The sequence below is a fragment of the Artemia sp. Qi Xiang Cuo genome, chromosome 8, assembly GCF_049724085.1.
Source record: "Artemia sp. Qi Xiang Cuo chromosome 8, ASM4972408v1, whole genome shotgun sequence".
NCBI lineage: Eukaryota > Metazoa > Arthropoda > Branchiopoda > Anostraca > Artemiidae > Artemia > Artemia sp. Qi Xiang Cuo.
In genome coordinates this window covers 52,057,578-52,077,452 of record NC_142801.1, presented here as the reverse complement: position 1 = coordinate 52,077,452, position 19,875 = coordinate 52,057,578, and the positions used below count along the sequence as shown (strand labels likewise).

Below are 19,875 nucleotides of genomic sequence, written 5' to 3'. Positions count from 1 at the left end.
TCGGACAAGGCGGTTCTAAATGGTGTACTTTTTGTTTTTATCTGACTCCTTTGTTAGGAACTATGGGTTTTTATATTTCTTAACATTGGACGTGATCGTATCTTACTAGGTTGCTAGCTACCGCTGCAACCCGGATAATAATTGACAAATACTATTTATGACGAACTATATCGGTTGTTGTTGCTAGCTACCACTGCAACCCGGATAAAAACTGATTACAAACAGGAAAAAGCCTACGGCTTTTTCTTCTTTGAAATAGTAAGAGACGAACCTCAAACAATCAAGTAGCTAACTAATTCCAATGTATACAATTGTTCGTTATTCCAATAATCGTCTTTTAATGTAATAATTAAGTGGCGTATAAAATTTAGCATAGGGAAGAAGTCGTTCTTTATTATAATTTTTAACCCCATTAATTTCCTTCAAAATGAGCTATCTATCTGTTGAATTACTAACCTATACTATAGTTAAGTGGCGTATAAAATTTAGCATAGGTAAGAAGTCGTTCTTTATTATAAATGCTTTGATCTAGCCATTATGTATTCATGGACATTTCTATGAAGGGGGCACCGGATTTGCAAGCATTATTTAAAAAACGATCAGAAATTAAATAAAAAAAAACAAGTTTTTTCAACTGAAATGTAAGAAGGAATATTAGAACTTAAAACGAACAGAAATTATAACGTATGTGAGGGGGTTCTCCCCAAGTCAATACCTCGCTCTCTACGGTACAGTTTTGTTTTTAGGGCTTTCAAAAGAGCAATCTATTCTAATTAAACGGCCTTTGTGATTATTGTGATAACGCTCCTTGATCTTTTTGTCTAGCCTGCTCAATTGTTGCTTCTCTATAAAGTTTATCATTTTGATAACGCTCCTTGATGTTTTGTTTGGCTGTCTCAATTTTCGCATGTCTATAATCTTCATCATTGTGATAACGCTCCTTGAACTTTTGTTTGGCTGTCTCAATTTTCGCATGTATATAATCTTCATCATTGTGGTAACACATTTTGCTGTTTTGTTTTGCAATCACAATTATTACTTCTCGATACGCCCGGTCGTTTGAATAACATTAATTTTTTATTTTAGAGATAATATACGGGTTTTTTTGTAGTACTGTTTTTTTAACTTGCGTGTAGCTTGCTTTGATCTAGCCATTATGTATTCATGAATGAGACCATTTACAGTTTTGACGTTTCTTATATAGTAATTATGACGTCACGGCGTAATGATTACTATGGATGAGAGATCGTTCTTTACTGTATCATTGTGATAACATTCCCTGCTCTTTTGTCTAGCCTGCTCAATTGTTGCTTCTCTATAAAGTTTATCATTGTGATAACGCTCCTTGATCTTTTGTTTAGCCTGCTCAATTCTTGCTTCTCTGTAATGTTCATCATTACCATACCGTTCCTTGATCTTTTGTTTGGCTGTCTCAATTTTTGCATGTCTATAATCTTCATCATTGTGATAACACATCTTGCTGTTTTGTTTTGCTCTCTCAATTATTACTTCTCGATACGCCTGGTCGGTGGAATACCTTTGTTTTGCTCTCTCAATTATTACTCCTCGATACACCTGGTCGGTTGAATACCTTTGCTTTTTTCTTTTCAAGTTACTATCTCTGTTGTTTGTGTAGTACTCTTTCTTCAACTTGCGTATAGCCTGCTTTGATCTAACCATTATTCTAATCAAGAATGAAAGAATTTTCAGTTTTGACTTTCCTTATATACTAATTATGACGTCACTCTATTCACGTCATAACTCTAATATAAAACTATGATGACGTTCATTATTTATCTAGTAGGGTTTCAGACAAGGTATTTCTAATGATGTACTTTTGTTTTGATCTGACTCTATTTTTAGGAGTTTTGGGTTTTTATATTTCTTAGCATTGGACTGATCGTTTATTACTAGGTTGCTAGCTACTGCTGCAACCCAAATTCACATATATATTTATTTATGAGAGGCAGCCTGGCCGAGTGGTCCAAGGCACTGGTGTTAGCCACCAGTTTCTTCAGAGGCGTGGGTTCAATTCTTACCGCTGGTATACGATTATGTTTGAAAGACTGCAGTGTGAAAAGACATCAAAATGCAGTTTTTGGTGGAAAAATTTATTCTCTTTTAGAAATAATTTATTTTAGTTACTATATATTTTTAACCAAATTAATTTTATTTAAAATTAGATATTTAACAACCCTCTACTATGTTCCAGTGCAAAGCTATCTCTGGATACAAAAAAACAAAAAAAAAAAGAAAAAATGAAAAAAATATCCCGTTTAGGCACAATGTTGTAGTAGCTGCCACTTTTCTTGCTTTTCAAGCCAATATATTTCCCTTGCTGTTCAAGCCAAGGGACAGAAATTTTACTATGCAGGGGTTTCGGACAAGGCGGTTCTAATGGTGTACTTTTTGTTTTGATCTGACTCTTTTTTTAAGAATTATGGGATTTTATATTTCTTAACATTGGACGTGATCGTCTCTTACTAGGTTGCTAGCTACCGCTGAAACCCGGATATGGACTAAGGTTTGTTCTTTCATGTAAAACTAGCAAAACATTTTTTAAGCCTGATGAAGATTTAACTAATGTGTCAAAAGTAAGGTTGCAAGTCGAAGATTTTGTTTTGGCCTTATTATAATTGGTATGGTGAAATAATAATACGAATATGGCTCTTAAATCATACTTCTTTATAGTTCAATATGGTCTAGTGGCTAGGATAGTTAACTTTCACTTAACAGGCTCGGGTTCGATTCCGGGGTGGGAAAATTTTTAACTCTATAATCTTCAAACATTTGAACCTTTTATAATTTATAATGATGCATAATATAAATACTGTAATCTTAACTATAGTGAAGTTGCGTATGCAAGTTAGTATAGGGAAGAGTTCGATCTTTACTATAAAATTTTTTTGACAAAATTGATTCTACTTTAAAAAGTATTTTATTTTTAAATACAAAAGTGACTAGATGTTGCAATTTCCTTTAAAATGAGCTATTATACAGCTCTCTATGATTTTCCAGTGCCCAGCTAGCTGAGCAGAAAGAAAAAGCGGAAAGAAAAAAATATCCCGTTTGTGGAGAATAACGTGGTAAAAGTCAATTTTCTTGATTTTCAAGCCAATATATTTTCTTTGTTATTCAAGCCAAAGGGAGGTAAGTTTCCTTTATAGAGGATTCGGACAAGGCGGTTCTAATGGTGTACTTTTTGTTTTGATCTGACTCTTTTTTAGGAGTTGGGGGTTTTTATATTTCTTGACATTGGAGGTGATCGTCTCTTACTAGGTTGCTAGCTACCGCTGCAACCCGGACGATCGTAAGACAAGGCATTACAAATCGAATCATTGCCATTTCAAAATTATTTAAACACTTTATACATTCCGGTGTACAGTCTATATGAAGGTTATTTAATACTGATCGGACATTCTCCTGACTTTTCAACATTTTCCCAGCACAGTAATCACAGACAAAGAATGAATCTATGACATCCTCTTTCCAACCTGTACATTGAATTAGTTCTTCTCTGTCATCTTTGGGTATGTCCTGTTGTAGGTGTTCTAAAATCGTGGCCATCATTACATCAAAACCTTTCTTATTTGAAAGGGATCTTAGACTCTTCAATTGGTATTTTGTCTTTATCTGCTCACAACTGTCACAATGCATTGTGGGGTATACATCCCTAATGTTAGCTACCTTATCAAGGCTCTCACCAAATAATTTTATTATTGTATTTTCATCCACAGAAACTCTAATATTGCCATCACCGTAAATGAAGTCTTGACTATTATTACGACAGAGTCTACTTGACACTTCTTCTATGTGATGACTTAGTTCCTTGTACGAGCCCTCGACTTTTAGTAGATTAATATGTTGTATAATCTTACATTTTGATACTGCCTTATATACGCTATTAATGAAACAGTTCAAGACAGGAAAATGTGGAGCTAGTGCCCTTAGAGAACGCAAATAGCTCTGACATCCCTCATTTGGGCTACAGTATAACGAATGCCCATGCTTTCTTGTGTCCCTGTAATTGATTTCACAATAATCCAAGCCGCCAAGGTAGAAATTAACCACTTTGTCAGTTGAAAATTTTAATGCTATATTGTTTTCAAGGATATCAAAAAGAATTTGACATAATTCAATATCCGTCGGATAGAGCTTGCAGATATCAGGGTGACATTGCCAAGTAACCTGCTGCCCAATTTTTGGTTTTGAATTTTTACTCAGATTGTTATAGGTGACTTCAGCCATCATAATTTCCTTGTCAGATCTAGTTTTAGAGCATTTTTCAATAGTTGTCTCGTACTTTTCAGGACAGTGTGTTCTACTACACAGAGAATTTTTTGCCAAATATTCAGTAGAACTAAACGAACTGTTTAAAACACAGTTAGAAATGCTTTTTTCTTGAGTCGGTGTTCCAGGAATTTGTTCTAAATCATTAGTCTTACAAACACATTTACTAATAACCCTAACAGGCTCGTTTTCGCCATAATTGAAAAACATTGCTTTTCCTTCGCTGTTGATAGGTATGCTTGTATATATATTTTTATTGCTGCTACATAAACTGCAATTGCTCCTTCCAAAATTAATATACGAATTTTCTAAGAAGTACGCCTCCGTATATTCACTGTGTTGTCGAACATTTTCCATTGCATCTATAAACTGTTCCGCAGTTGCCAATCCATACCTTGGAAGCTTTTCGTTAAACTGACAACATTTCGTTTGGATATTGCCATGAAGCTTTGCCAAAGCATTTCTAGCCGACTTTTCAACAGCATCCGCTCTTTCAAAGAGAATTTTAATCTGTAATTTCGAATACTTTTCGTGATCCCGATAAAACATGCGTAAAATGTTTCTCAATTTACAAAGATCAGCCTGCATTTTTGCCATCTTCTTGTATTGCTGAATGTAATTTTTCCCTTTGTCCTTATGAGTTCTTCGGTACAACCTCGCAGATAATTTAATTTTTTCATTATAGCTTTTGTCACCCCAGTATCTACCCATTATTCTGGTAGCAACTTTTTTCTTGTGTTTGTTTCGGTAATCTATATCGTTATCATAACGTTCCTTGCTCTTTTGTTTCGCTGTCTCAATTTTCCCTTCTCGATACCCCTGATCCGTAAGATACCTCTGTTTTGCTCTGTCATATTTCATTTTCTTAAATCCTGGATCACAAGACATCTTAGTAGCAATCCTTACGCGTGCTCGAGCTTTATTGCGTTTGGTGGCATTTTTATCTCTTTTAAATAAACTTTTCTTATATTTCAGGATGTTAGCTTTATTTTTTGTGTAGTAAAGTTTTCTATTAGTAGAAATTTGGATTGTTCTATTTTGATATTGTTTTTGGTTATTCTTTCTTTTTTTCCACTCGCGTGAGACCATATTTTTTCAAGATTTAAAATTATTAAGCACACAAAATCCCGTGTCGAGTATCTAAAACCTAGCATAAAACAAAACTAATTTTAAAATTTTCAGGTATTTATCTTGTTTGAATTACAAAATTAGTATTATTGGTTAGACACCATAAATATTTTTGCAGTTTAAATAATAAGTTTAGTGATTCTGGACTGAAAACTAAAATAATTGCAATTATGAGACAATAATATGGAGATCTGTACTTTACGGGTTACAGGATACAATAATAAATTTGAACTGAGATGAAAAAAAAATTTCTTCCAGGAGACAAAAAGCAAAACTAATTTTAGAATTTTCATGTATTTTTGTTGTTTAAATTAAAAAATTACTATTACTGATTAGGCATCATAAATATTTTTGCAGTTTACATAATAATTTTAGCGATTAAGCCAAAAAAGAAAATTTTGGTTCCAGGAGTTTCGGTTACTATTGAGACAAGTAGCTATTATTACTATAGAGTTCATTACATGGACTGTTTTATTGCTTCAAAATTCAAATATCTTTGAAAAGACTGCAGTATGAAAATACATCAAAAATGCAATTTTTTTGACAAAATTGATTCTACTTTAAAAAGTATTTTATTTTTAAATACAAAAGTGACTAGATGTTGCAATTTCCTTTAAAATGAGCTATTATACAGCTCTCTATGATTTTCCAGTGCCCAGCTAGCTGAGCAGAAAGAAAAAGCGGAAAGAAAAAAATATCCCGTTTGTGGAGAATAACGTGGTAAAAGTCAATTTTCTTGATTTTCAAGCCAATATATTTTCTTTGTTATTCAAGCCAAAGGGAGGTAAGTTTCCTTTATAGAGGATTCGGACAAGGCGGTTCTAATGGTGTACTTTTTGTTTTGATCTGACTCTTTTTTTAGGAGTTGGGGGGTTTTATATTTCTTGACATTGGAGGTGATCGTCTCTTACTAGGTTGCTAGCTACCGCTGCAACCCGGATATTCTAATGGTGTACTTTTTGTTTTGATCTGACTCTTTTTTTAAGAACTATGGGTTTTTATATTTCTTAACATTGGACGTGATCGTCTCTTACTAGGTTGCTAGCTACAGCTGCAACCCAGATTTACGTTAAAAGTTAAAAAAAAATTTGATTCACAAACCCCTGAATCACAAAGGCCGTTTAATTAGAATAGATAGCTCTTTTGAAAGCACTAAAAAAAACTGTAGCGGAAAGAGCGAGGTATTGACTTGGGGAGAACCCCTCACATACGTTATAATTTCTGTCCGTTTTAAGTTCTAATATTCCTTCTAACATTTCAGTTGAAAAAACTTGTATTTTTTATTTAATTTCTGATCGTTTTTTAAATAATGCTTGGAAATCCGGCGCCCCCTTCATAGACCTGTTTCTTGCCCCAAAGTCCCATCCTCTCCGCAACGCTTCCCCAGAGTAACCCCTCCTCTAGACCCCCCCCCCCTCCAGAAAAAATCCTTCCTGAAAATGGTTGTATACTCTCCAATAACCAATAAATAATGCTGGCAAGTCCGGCACCCCCTTCATGGCAATTTCCCTTCCCCCATGAAAAATTCCTTCATGAACAGATCCTCCAACAGAACCACCGACCCACCCTTCCCTCACTACCAGAAAAAAAACCTCCTGAAAACTTCTGTATACTTCCCAATAACCAATACTATATGTTAACATTGGGTAAAGTTCATAACTTTTAGCCCTCCCTCTGGGAACTTGGGGGATTAAGTCATCCTAAAAGACATATTTATCATATTTTCGACCATGCTGAACAAAATGGCTATCTCAAAATTTTGATCGCGTGACTTTTGGAAAAAAATGAGCTTTGGAGGGGGCCTAGCTGCTCTCTTTTTTTTTGGTCAATCGAAAAGGGAAATAGAACTTTTAATTTCCGGTCGAATGAGCCCTTCAACGGTATTCGAGGACACTGGGTCGATATGATGCCCCCAGGGAAAAAAAAAACAAAAACAAACAAACAAACAAATAAACACGCATCAGTGATCTTTCTTCTGGCAAAAAATGGAAAATTCCACATTTTTGTAGATAGGATCTTGAAACCTCTACAGTAGGGTTCTCTGATACGCTGAATATGATGGTGTGATTTTCATTAAGGTTCTATAACTTTTAGGGGGTCTTTCCCCCTTTTTTTGAAAATCAGCCAAATTTTCTCAGGCACGTAACTTTTGATGGGTAGCATTAAACTGGATGAAATTTATATATTTGAATTCAGAATTGAAATCTGATTCTTTTGATATATCTATTGATATCAAAAACCCGTTTTCTAGAGTTTCGGTTACCATTGAGCCGGGTCGCTCCTTACTTACAGTTCGTTACCACGAACTGTTTGACTTGAAAGCTGCGAACTTACACCTTATAAGTTCTCCGATAGCGCCGCTTATAGCGCTAAAGATTGTGCCATCAAGGCCTGCGCCACAGAAATGGGGAGTGAAGTAAATTTATGACCGCGCCACCCTCAATTATTGAGAGAAAATAAAATGTGTATCCATATATATGTAAACTCTTTTCCACGAGCTATCTGGAGATCAGATTCCATAGGAACGTACCTTGGAGATATGCGAACTAATTACCTGTCGTTAGACTAGATACAGACATATAAAATGAAATAAACACAAGTAAAAAGCAATAGATTTATTGAGACTTACATATTTAGGTGAACAGCAGTTGGTCACTTCAAATGACAACAACGGTGACTGAGATAACAACAATGATAACAAAAAACACTTTTCTTCACTATACATTCTAAATCCTGATCATGTGTCGTGGGAGCTACCCCACGATTGGCTTAAGTCCTCAGGCAGGCCAAACCCTCCGTCCAATAATCTGTCTTAATTATTTATGATTATTCAAACGTTCACATGGCTCTTATAATTTAAACTTCCTTAGAAATATTGTGTGTAGCATCTTTTTTATTGCCCACTATCTTAGCGAAATCCAAATCTGGATAGCACCATTCTTTGTCTGAGGCTAACTGCAATTTTTCTCTTTGCTGATTAAGGATTTTTCTTTCTTTTTGCGACTAGATTTAAACTTAATTTGAGGAAGTCGGAATTATCTTTAGAAAGAAGGAACTTTATTTTATATTTTAAATATATCGCATCCATATTTCATGGATGATAAAGCCTGTTTATTAAAGGTAGAAAGAATTCGAGACATAGTAGCTTAAGCCCCTGGAACTTTGGAGAAATAGTGAGACTTTGTAGAACGGATTCAACCTCATGTACTTTAAACGTTGTCATATCTATCATTCCTACAATTTCCAAAGCCGCAACTGATCTTTTTTCAGAGTCTTTGGATAGCCAACTGTAAAGTGTCTTTAAAAAACATTGATATCTAGAAAATTGACTGTTTTTCAACGCAGCACAGCAACATTTAGCTAATTCTAAAAAATCATGAGCATTAAAATTGGTAACAAATTGGGGAACGTCTTTTCCTTCCGCAATCATAAGAGTCATCTCTCGTATAACAAACATTTTTTCAATTTGGTTTCCATAAGTGAAAAAAACACTTTCAAGAATTGTTAAATCTTGCTTCACACGATAACTTTGGAGCAAATATTGAGCAATTTCCTCTTTAATAGCAAGAAAGTTGTACTTTTCTACAATGTATGTAAATGCATCTCTGTTTGTTGTTTCGAAAAAAGAAGCCTTGTTCCAGAAACCTGTTTTGAAACCTTCTTTATAGTAATCCATAATACTTTTCATAGTTTCAAAGTTCAAATCATGGGCCAGCACAAAATTGGTTCGTTTTTCAAGCATGTCCGTTTCTAGCATAGCCTTGAAGACATCACTAACAGCTGTTAAAAGTGATTTCTCGACTTCAATGTCACCATTATCACATTTAATAGTAATCACAGGGCTTTCTTCCATACTGAAATTGGTCAAAATTTGTGTAAGGCCAGAAATTCGACTCATTTCTGAAACCGAATTTGTCTTATTCTCTTTGTCTTGTGGTTGTGTTTCTTTATGTTTGAAGACTTTCTTTTCTTTTCTTTCTTTATTTATTTCTTTCTTTCCTTTTAATTTTTTATTACTTAAATCGGAGAATTTTCGTAGAGCGTTCAATAATGATATAGTCATATTAAATTGAAACCTCACCTTAGATAAAGGATGTTTAGTTCTCGTATCAAGTAACAAAAACCCAACAAAAAATCAAATTAGTTTAGAATTTTCAGGAGTTTTTCTAGTTTTAAATTAAAAGATTAAAAATATTGCTCAGATACCATAAATATTTTTGCAGTTTATAACTTTAGCAATTCTGAACTGAAATCTAAAAAAAAAATATTTTTCTCAGTTTTTACGTTACGTCACTCGTTACGTCATATATGGTTAATAGTACATAATTGGTGTTAGATATTACGTCATGTCACTTAATACGTCATAAATGGTTATTAGTAGACAATCGATAGAATATTTGTTCTTTATTAAAAGAAAGGGACAATAAATACCTATCCATGATCTTTCTTCTGACAAAAAATATAAAATTCCACGTTTTTGCAGAAAGAAGCTTGAAACCTCTGCAGTAAGGATCTCTGATACGCTGAACCTGACGGTGTGATTTTCATTAAGATTCTATGACTTTTAGGGGTTTTTCCCTTTTTTCAAAAATGGGACAAATTTTTTCTGGCTCGTAACTTTTGATGGGTATAACTAAACTGGATGAAACCTACATATTTAAAATCAACATAAAACCCAATTCTTTTGATGCATCTATTGGTATCAAAACTCCGTTTTTTACAGTTTCGGTTACTATTGAGACGGGTTGCTCTTACTATACAGTTCGTTACCATGAACTATTTGAAAAAAAAGAGAAAAAAAGATGCCGTTTGGGCAGAATGATGCAGTAGCTGCCACTTTTCTTGATTTTCAATCCAATATATTTACCTTACTGTTAAAGCCAAATGACAGAAAGTTTCCTATACAGGGGTTTTGTATTTTAGGAGTTATGGGTTATTATATTTCTTAACATTGTACATCATCGTCTCTTACTAGGTTGCTAGCTACTGCTACAATTCAGATTAAAATATTTTATGTAAATATAAAAAAAATCGTTTCGACAAACACCATTTATGCTATATCAGTCCTTTATGTAATCCTTTATGTAAACCCATGGTATACAGTTCGTTACCATGAACTGTTTGATAAATTATTACTAATTAAAGTAAATCAATAAACTCATTTAAGAATTATTGTCAATAATACCATGCGATAATGTTGTGGCTTAAGCTGCACCTTTTGATCGAAGGTTGGCAGGTTCAAACCCATGTGTCGCAAGAAAATTGATGTAGATGCATAAGCTTTGTCTCTAAAACATCCGCTTAAAATGTAAAAATCCATTTCTTTTAATGTATGTATCGGTATCAAAATTCCATTCCTTAGGGTTTCGGTTACTAGCGAGACGGGTCGCTCTTACTATACAGTTTATTACCACGAGCCGTTTGATAGATATAATGAACTGTGCCGATCCTCTGTATTAAAATTTTAACTACCTATATAACCCTGATAAAGATAAAACTTACATAATCAAGATATATAATGAACTATATCGATCCTTTATGTAACGTGTTGAGTCAATTGAAACAAAAGGGAAACCAAACGAATTTTAAAGTTTTCAGGTTTATTTCTGGTTTTAAATAAAAAATTAAAATTATCGATCAGACCCCATAAATATTTTTGCACTTTGCAGATAAACAAAATTATTTTATTTAAAATTTTCAGGAATTATTCTAGTTTTTGTTGACAAATAAGATTTTTTTTTTCAAGAAATTGAGCAGCTAACTAAGTCCAATATATGCATTGGTATGTTCTTCAAATGATTGTCTTTTAATGTAGTTACAAAAAGGAAAAAGCCTATGGATTTTTCTTATTTGGAATAGTAAGAGATGATCTTCAGAGAATGAGGCTTCAAACTAAGCCCAATATGTGCCAATATTTGCAGTAATAGTACATTTTTTAGTTTATTAACGAATTTATTATCATGTTTTATATATAACTTGCTTACAAGTCTCTGATGGTACAATGTAAGCATACACAATTGTCAGGTGAAATAACGGGGTTCGATTCCCCGTTGGGTAGAACTTTTAAAGTATTGAAATTAAAGCAATGTCTTTTAAATTTTAAATTTTAATAAGGAACTCGTTTAGTTACCCCCTAGCTAAAATACTGAGGATTATATGAATGAACCACAGGGTTCAGTTCCTTTGGACTTGAGTTCATTCTTTACTATAAAATCCTTATATAAAGTGTTTAAGTTACTATTGGCTAGAGTTTGTTCTTTATTATAAGATATTCACATAGTTATGTGAGGCAGCGTGGCCGAGTGATTTAAGGCGCTGGTGTTAGCTACCCGTCATTTCGGAGGTATGGGTTCGAACCCCACCGCTGACAGTATTTTAGACCAAAGCAAACAAATTACCTGTTTGAGTCATAAATTGTATTCTTATTTTATTTAGTATGGGCTGAAGTTCGTTCTTTACTGTAAATTTAAAAAAAAAATTAAGTACACATAGCGCTAGATCTAGAGATTTCCTTTAAAATGAGCCATTGAACAACTCTCTACGATGTTCCAGTGCCAAGCTATCTGTGGAAAAGAAAGAAAAAAATATCCCGTTTGTGTAGAATAACGTGGTTAAAGTCAATTTTCTTGATTATCAAGCCAATATATTTTCTTTGTTATTCAAGCCGCAGGGCGGTAAGTTTCCTTTATAGGGGTTTCAGACAAGGCGGTTCTAATGGTGTACTTTTTGTTTTGATCTGACTCTGTTTTTAGGAGTTAGGGGTTTTTATATTTCTTAACATTGGACCTGATCGTCTCTTACTAGGTTGCTAGCTACCGCTGCAACCCGGATTATGTAAACTTTACTAACCTATACTATAGTTAAGTGGCCTTTAAAATTTAGTATAGACAAGAGGTCGTTCTTTATTATAGAAGTCCAAAAAGATGGCAACAATGCAGGCTGATCTTTGTAAATTGAGAAACATTTTAAGAATTTTTTACCGGGATTACGAAAAATGTTCAGAATTACAGATTAAAATTCTCTCTTAAGGAGCGGATTTTGTTGAAAAGTCAGCTAGAAATGCTTTCGCAAAACTTCCTAGTAATATCCAAAAGAAATGTTGCATGTTTAATGAAAAGCTTCTGAGGTATGGACCGGCAACTGTGGAACAGTTTACAGAAGTAATGGGAAATATTAGACATCACTGTGAATATATGAAGACATAAATGTTCTTTACTTAGTTTCAGCTTTATTCGATGATCGGGCATTTATGTACTGACTACATCCAACGACTATGACGTCATTGATCAATATTGTACATAACAAATTAAGTTTATCGTAAAAAATGGATTCTATTAAAAAATGTACATTAAAAGACGATCACTGAAATAACAAACCATTCCATACATTGGACTTAGTTAGCTACTTGATTGTTAGTTAGCTTGATTTATAGTTAAAAAACGAACTCAAGTCCAAAGAAACTGAACCCTGTGGTTCATTCATATTATCTTCATTATTTTAGCTAGAATGTAAATAAACAAGTTTCTTTTTTAAATTTTAATTTACAGTAAAGAACGAACCTTAGCCCATAGTAGCAGAAATAAGAATATCTAGGTTGCAGCGGTAGCTAGCAACCTATTAATTACATAATCCGGGTTGCAGTGGTAGCTAGCAACCTAGTAAGTAACGCCAAATTGAAAGATGATCATTAGAAGAACGATCTATTGCATATATTGGACTGACTTTGCTGCCTGATTCTTTGAGGTTCGTCTTTTACTGTTCCAAAGAAGAAAAAGCCGTAGGCTTTTTCCTGTTTGTAATAATACATTAAAATATAACCATATGTGACGTAATAAGTGAATGCAATATTTGTACACGTTCATCTTTCGACAAGTATTGCATTAGATAACGAGCTATAACCTATAGTAATTATAGTAAAGATCCGGGTTGCAGCGGTAGATAGTAACCTAGTAAGAGACGATCACGTCCAATTTTAAGAAATATAGAAGCCCATAGTTCCTAAAAAACGAGTCAGATCAAAACAAAAAGTACACCATTAGAACTGCCTTGTCCGAAACCCCTGTATTAGAAACTTTCTGTCCCTTGGCTTGAACAGCAAGGGAAATATATTGGCTTCAAAATTAAGAAAAGTGGCAGCTACTACAACATTCTGCCTAAACGGGATATTTTTTTCTTTCTTGTTTTCCAGAGATAGCTTTGCACTGGAACAGCGTAGAAAGTTGTTCAATGGCTCTTTTTAATGGAAAATAATTGGGTTAAAAATCTTTTGTAACTAAAATAAATTATTTCTAAGATAGATCCGGGTTTGCAGCGGTAGCTAGCAATCCGGATTGCAGCGGTAGCTAGCAATCCGGGTTGCAGCGGTAGCTAGCAACCTAGTAAGAGACGATCACGTCCAATGTTAAGAAATATAAAAACCCATAGTTCCTAACAAAGGAGTCAGACCAAAACAAAAAGTACACCATTAGAACCGCCTTGTCTGAAACCCCTGTATAGTAAACTTTCTGTCCCTTGGCTTGAACAGCAAGGGAAATATATTGGCTTGAAAATCAAGAAAAGTGGCAGCTACTACAACATTCTGCCTAAACGGGATATTTTTTTTCTTTTTTTCTTTTGTATCCAGAGATAGCTTGGCACTGGAACATCGTAGAGAGTTTTTCAATGGCTCATTTTAAAGGAAATTTATTGAGTTAAAAATCTATAGTAACTAAAATAAATTATTTCTAAAAGGGAATAAATTTTTCCACCAAAAACTGCATTTTTGATGTCTTTTCACACTGCAGTCTTTCAAACATAATCGTATACCAGCGGTAAGATTTGAACCCACGCCTCCGAAGAGACTAGTGGCTAAAACCAGTGCCTTGTCCGGGTTGCAGCGGTAGCTAGCAACCTAGTAAGAGACGATCACGTCCAATGTTAAGAAATATAAAAACCCATAGTTCCTAAAAAAGGAGTCAGATCAAATTCAAAAGTACACCATTAGAACCGCCTTGTCCGAAACCCCTGTATAGGAAACTTTCAATCCATTGGCTTGAACAGCAAGGGAAATATATTGGCTTGAAAATCAAGAAAAGTGGCAGCTACTACAACATTCTGCCTAAACGGGATATTTTTTTTTCTTTTTTCTTTTTTCTTTTCCACAGATAGCTTGGCACTGGAACATCGTAGAGCGTTGTTCAATGGCTCATTTTAAAGGAAAGTAATTGGGTTAAAAATCTATAGTATCTAAAATAAATTATTTCTAAAAGACAATACATTTTTCCACCAAAAACTGCATTTTTGATGTCTTTTCACACTGCAGTCTTTCAAACATAATCGTATACCAGCGGTAAGATTTGAGCCCACGCCTCTGAAGAGACTGGTGGCTAACACCAGTGCCTTGGACCACTCGGCTAGGCTGCCTCTCATAAATAATATATATGTGAATCTGGGCTGCAGCAGTAGCTAGCAACCTAGCAAGAGACGATCAGTCCAATGCTAAGAAATATAAAAACCCAAAACTCCTAAAAATAGAGTCAGATCAAAACAAAAGTACATCATTAGAACTACCATGTCTGAAACCTTACTAGATAAATAATGAATGTCGTCATAGTATTATATTAGAGCTATGACGTGAATAGAAAAACACGATATTATGTTGTGGTTTCTGAAGACGTCATGAAATAATATCATTGCGCCATGAAGTCATGAAATAAAATCATTACGCCGTGACGTCATAATTACTACTTAAGAACGACAAAGATGTAAATGGTCTCAATCGTTAATTAGATAATGGTTAGATCAAAGCAAGCTGCACGCAAGTTAAAAAAACAGTACTACACAGACAACAGAGATAGTATCTTGAAAAGAGAAAAGCAAAGGTATTCAACCGACCAGGCGTATCGAGAAGTAAAAATTGAGCAGGCTAGACAAAAGATCAAGGAGCGTTATCACAATGATAAACTTTATAGAGAAGCAACAATTGAGCAGGCTAGACAAAAGAGCAAGGATCCGGGTTGCAGCGGTAGCTAGCAACCTAGTAAGAGACGATCACGTCCAATGTTAAGAAATATAAAAACCCATAGTTCCTAACAAAGGAGTCAGATCAAAACAAAAAGTACACCATTAGAACCGCCTTGTCCGAAACCCCTGCATAGTAAAATTTCTGTCCCTTGGCTTGAACAGCAAGGGAAATATATTGGCTTGAAAATCAAGAAAAGTGGCAGCTACTACAACATTCTGCCTAAACGGGATATTTTTTTCTTTTTTTCTTTTTTTTTTCTTTTGTATCCAGAGATAGCTTGGCACTGGAACATCGTAGAGGGTTGTTCAATAGCTCATTTTAAAGGAAATTAATTGGGTTAAAAATCTATAGTAACTAAAATAAATTATTTCTAAAAGAGAATAAATTTTTCCACCAAAAACTGTATTTTGATATTTTTTTCACACTGCAGTCTTTCAAACATAATCGTATACCAGCGGTAAGAATTGAACCCACGCCTCTGAAGAGACTGGTGGCTAACACCAGTGCCTTGGACCACTCGGCCAGGCTGCCTCTCATAAATAAATATATATGTGAATTTGGGTTGCAGCAGTAGCTAGCAACCTAGTAAGAGACGATCAGTCCAATGCTAAGAAATATAAAAACCCAAAACTCCTAAAAATAGAGTCAGATCAAAACAAAATTACATCATTAGAAATACCTTGTCTGAAACCCTACTAGATAAATAATGAACGTCATCATAGTTTTATATTAGAGTTATGACGTGAATAGAGTGACGTCATAATTAGTATATAAGGAATTATTATAATAAAGAACGACCTCTTGCCTATGCTAAATTTTATACGTCACTTAATTATAGTATAGGTTAGTAATTTCAAAGATAGCTTGGCACTGGAACATCGCAGAGAGTTGTTTAATGGCTCATTTTAAAGAAAATTAATATGGTTAAAAATTATAATAAAGAAAGACTTCTTGCCTGTACTATATTTTATACGCCACTTAATTATAGTATAGGTTTGTAATTCCACAGATAGATTGGCACTGGAACATCGTAGAGAGTTTTTATCCGGGTTGCAGTGGTTACAGTAAAGAACGATCTCTCTCCCATAGTAACTGATATGTTACATTAAAGGATGATCATTGGAATAAAAATCCGGGTTGCAGCGGTAGCTAGCAACCTAGTAAGAGACGATCACCTCCAATGTAAAGAAATATAAAACCCCCAACTCCTAAAAAAAAGAGTCAGATCAAAACAAAAAGTATACCATTAGAACCACCTTGTCCGAAACCCCTATTAAGGAAACTTACCGCCCTTTGGCTTGAATAACAAAGAAAATATATTGGCTTGAAAATCAAGAAAATTGACTTTTACTACGTTATTCTCCACAAACTGGATATTTTTTCTTTCCGCTTGATTTTTCTTCTCAGCTAGCTGGGCACTGGAAAATCATAGAGAGCTGTATAATAGCTCATTTTAAAGGAAATTGCAACATCTAGTCACTTTTGTAATTAAAAATAAAATACTTTTTAAAGTAGAATCAATTTTGTCAAAAAAATTGCATTTTTGATGTATTTTCATGCTGCAGTCTTTTCAAAGATATTTCAATTTTGAAGCAATCAAACAGTTCATGGTATTACAGTAAAGAAAGATCTCTCTTCCATAGTAACTTATTTATGGTGGTTCCAGGGGTCGCTGCAAGATATCCATATTGCAGCAGTATCCAGGTTGCATCCGAAGCTCCATCGTCACTTAAGCACAATGTAATAAAAAACGACTTTATTTGGTATATATAATTGTTACCTGGAGCAGCTTCGGAAGTCGGTGGATCGAAACCTGACCAAACAGCACTAGGCCTAAGGCCCAGTGAGATTCGATGAGGTTTCGATCCATCCATCTCCGGGGTATTTTCCCAACGTATCTTCCGCTGCGCTAAGCTGCTATCGTTAGTGATTATGATCAAAATGGTTTATGATGTGTTTTACGGGAAAGTTTTGCTAAATCCACAGTTGTCTGGTGGTAAAGTTGTAGATAAGGGGCTTCTTGTTCTTTTTAAAAGTAGTTGTGTTAAATGAACTTAACTTACAGGTTTCGTGATTCACCGGTAGCTGCATCATTAGTGCAGCTGTAGCTGCAATCTGTTAAAAGATGAACTATAGCCCATAGTATTATTAAATTCTATATTACTTTCGTTTTGGAATCAAGTATTAGTGAACCAATTAAAATAAAACAAAATGGAATAAAATGAAATAAATTTCATTTTATTCGGCAAATCTTTTTGGCATATTTATGCCGGAAAATGATTATGTGTTATCGATAATCAAATTCAATTGTAATAAGCTTTATAAAACTGTGCTTTTTAAAGACACTCATCTTTACCAAAAATTTTTTTTTACCGAAACTATTCCAATTATTTATGACGTCATGGAAATGAAAAAATTATTTTTTGTACTAGATTTAGAAAACCTGCCGATGTGACTGCGTGAGGAATGTCCAGATACATCATCAAACCTATAATAGATAGATGTTCGAGTCACTATACAGTAACAATTGCGATCACAAACGCAAAGATTCTTGAAATGAAAAATTTGTAATTTCTGTCGATAAACCAGCCGATGGAGCATCATTTAATAAATCATTCTGAAATTGATGTATAAGCTGTGTCTCTAAGATATCGGCTTCTGACTGGTTTATTATTATGACAAACTTTTTAAAGACATATAAAAATAAGCTTGTACGTCTTCTTTTTCTTTTCCTGCGGAATTCCTCAGGAAGGCAGATTCCAAGAAATGACCGGACCCCAGACAATAGAGAAATTGGTAATGAGAAAAAAAACACAAGGGATTCCAATACGCTCCAAGTAGAAAATACCACATAACGACATTTCTTTTCAATTTTAGCATAATAGCCATTGATAGACTGTGAGTAAAAACGTACATGCATGCAGAAATGGTGTATACAAGTTCTCCACTTGCTATTTCCTTACCCGATGAATATTGAACTATTGGTTTTTTTAAATAAAAATTGAGTCGTGGCTCACGCAATAATAAATAAAATATACAACAGAGGTACATAAGGACAATAAGACGTCCATTTCGATAAGTTATCTCCTCCATGATCTTCCGACAAAGATAGCACTGTCGGACTTATTTGACATCCAGGAATTTGTTGCAGCGGTAGCTAGCAACCTAGTAAGAGACGATCACGTCCAACGTTAAGAAATATAAAAACCCCTAACTCCTAAAAAAAGAGTCAGATCAAAACAAAAAGTGAACCATTAGAACCGCCTTGTCCGAAACCCCTATAAAGAAAACTTACCGCCCTTTGGCTTGAATAACAATGAAAATATATTGGCTTGAAAATCAAGAAAATTGACTTCAACCACGTTATTCTCCACAAACGGGATATTTTTTTCTTTCTTTCTTCTTTTCCACAGATAAATTGGCACTGGAACATCGTAGAGAGTTGTTCAATGGCTCATTTTAAAAGAAATCTCTAGATCTATTGCTATTTGTACTTAATTTTTTTAAATAATTATTTTTTACGAAAAACCTGATTTTTTATATACAATATTGATCAATGACGTCATAGTCATTGGATGTAGTTAGTATTACATAAAGGCTCGATCATCGAATTTAAGCTGATTATATAAAGGCTCGATCATCGAATTTAAGCTGAAACTAAGTAAAGGACAATTATGCCTCCATATATTCACAGTGATGTATAAGATTTCCCATTACATCTGTAAACTGTTCCACAGTTGCCGGTCCATACCTTGGAAGCTTTTACCTAAACATGCAACGTTTCTTTTGGATATTACTATGAAGTTTTGCGAAAGCATCTCTAGCTGACTTTTCAACAAAATATATTCTTTCAGAGATAATTTTAATCTTTAATTTTGAATATTTTTCGTAATCCCGGTAAAACATTCGTAAAATTTTTCTTAATTTACAAAGATCAGCCTGTGCTTTCTTTGCAGCTTTTGTAAACTACAAAAATATCCATGGTATCCGAGCAGTAGTTTGAATATTTCAATACAAGCTAGAAAAATACCTTAAAATGTTTATTAGACAAGACCGAGAAAAGATCATATCAGATCGAGAAAAGGTCAGATCAACCGAGAACAGATAGGAGCAGACCGAGAACAGATCAAATTAGACCAAGAGCAGATAAGATCAGACCGAGAATAGATCAGATCAACCAAGAACAGATAGGAGCAGACCGAGAACAGATCAAATTAGACCCAGAGCAGATAAGATCAGACCGAGAATAGATCAGATCAGACCTTGAACAGATCAGATGAGACCGAGAAAAGACCGGATAAGACCGAGGACGGATCAGATCAGACCGAGAACAGATCAGATCAGACGGAGAACAGATCAGATAACACCGATAATAGATCACAACAGACTAAGAATATATAAGATCAGACCAAGAATAGTTCAGATCAGACCGAAAATAGATCAGGTCAGACTAA

At 34.3% G+C, this 19,875-nt stretch overlaps 1 protein-coding gene across 1 annotated transcript; it reads right to left on the bottom strand.

Annotated features, from left to right (window-relative positions):
- Nucleotides 1–8,509: 8,509 nt before the first annotated feature.
- On the bottom strand, nt 8,510–9,316 carry LOC148949542 (uncharacterized). Its single transcript, XM_089092722.1, has one exon. It carries the CDS (start codon nt 9,314–9,316, stop codon nt 8,510–8,512), a length of 807 nt encoding a protein of 268 aa, XP_088948848.1.
- Nucleotides 9,317–19,875: the final 10,559 nt, after the last annotated feature.

What these genes read in the sequence shown, in the direction of transcription:
- LOC148949542 (XM_089092722.1), bottom strand. Translation starts at nt 9,316, where the DNA reads ATGAGTCGAATTTCTGGCCTTACACAAATTTTGACCAATTTCAGTATG.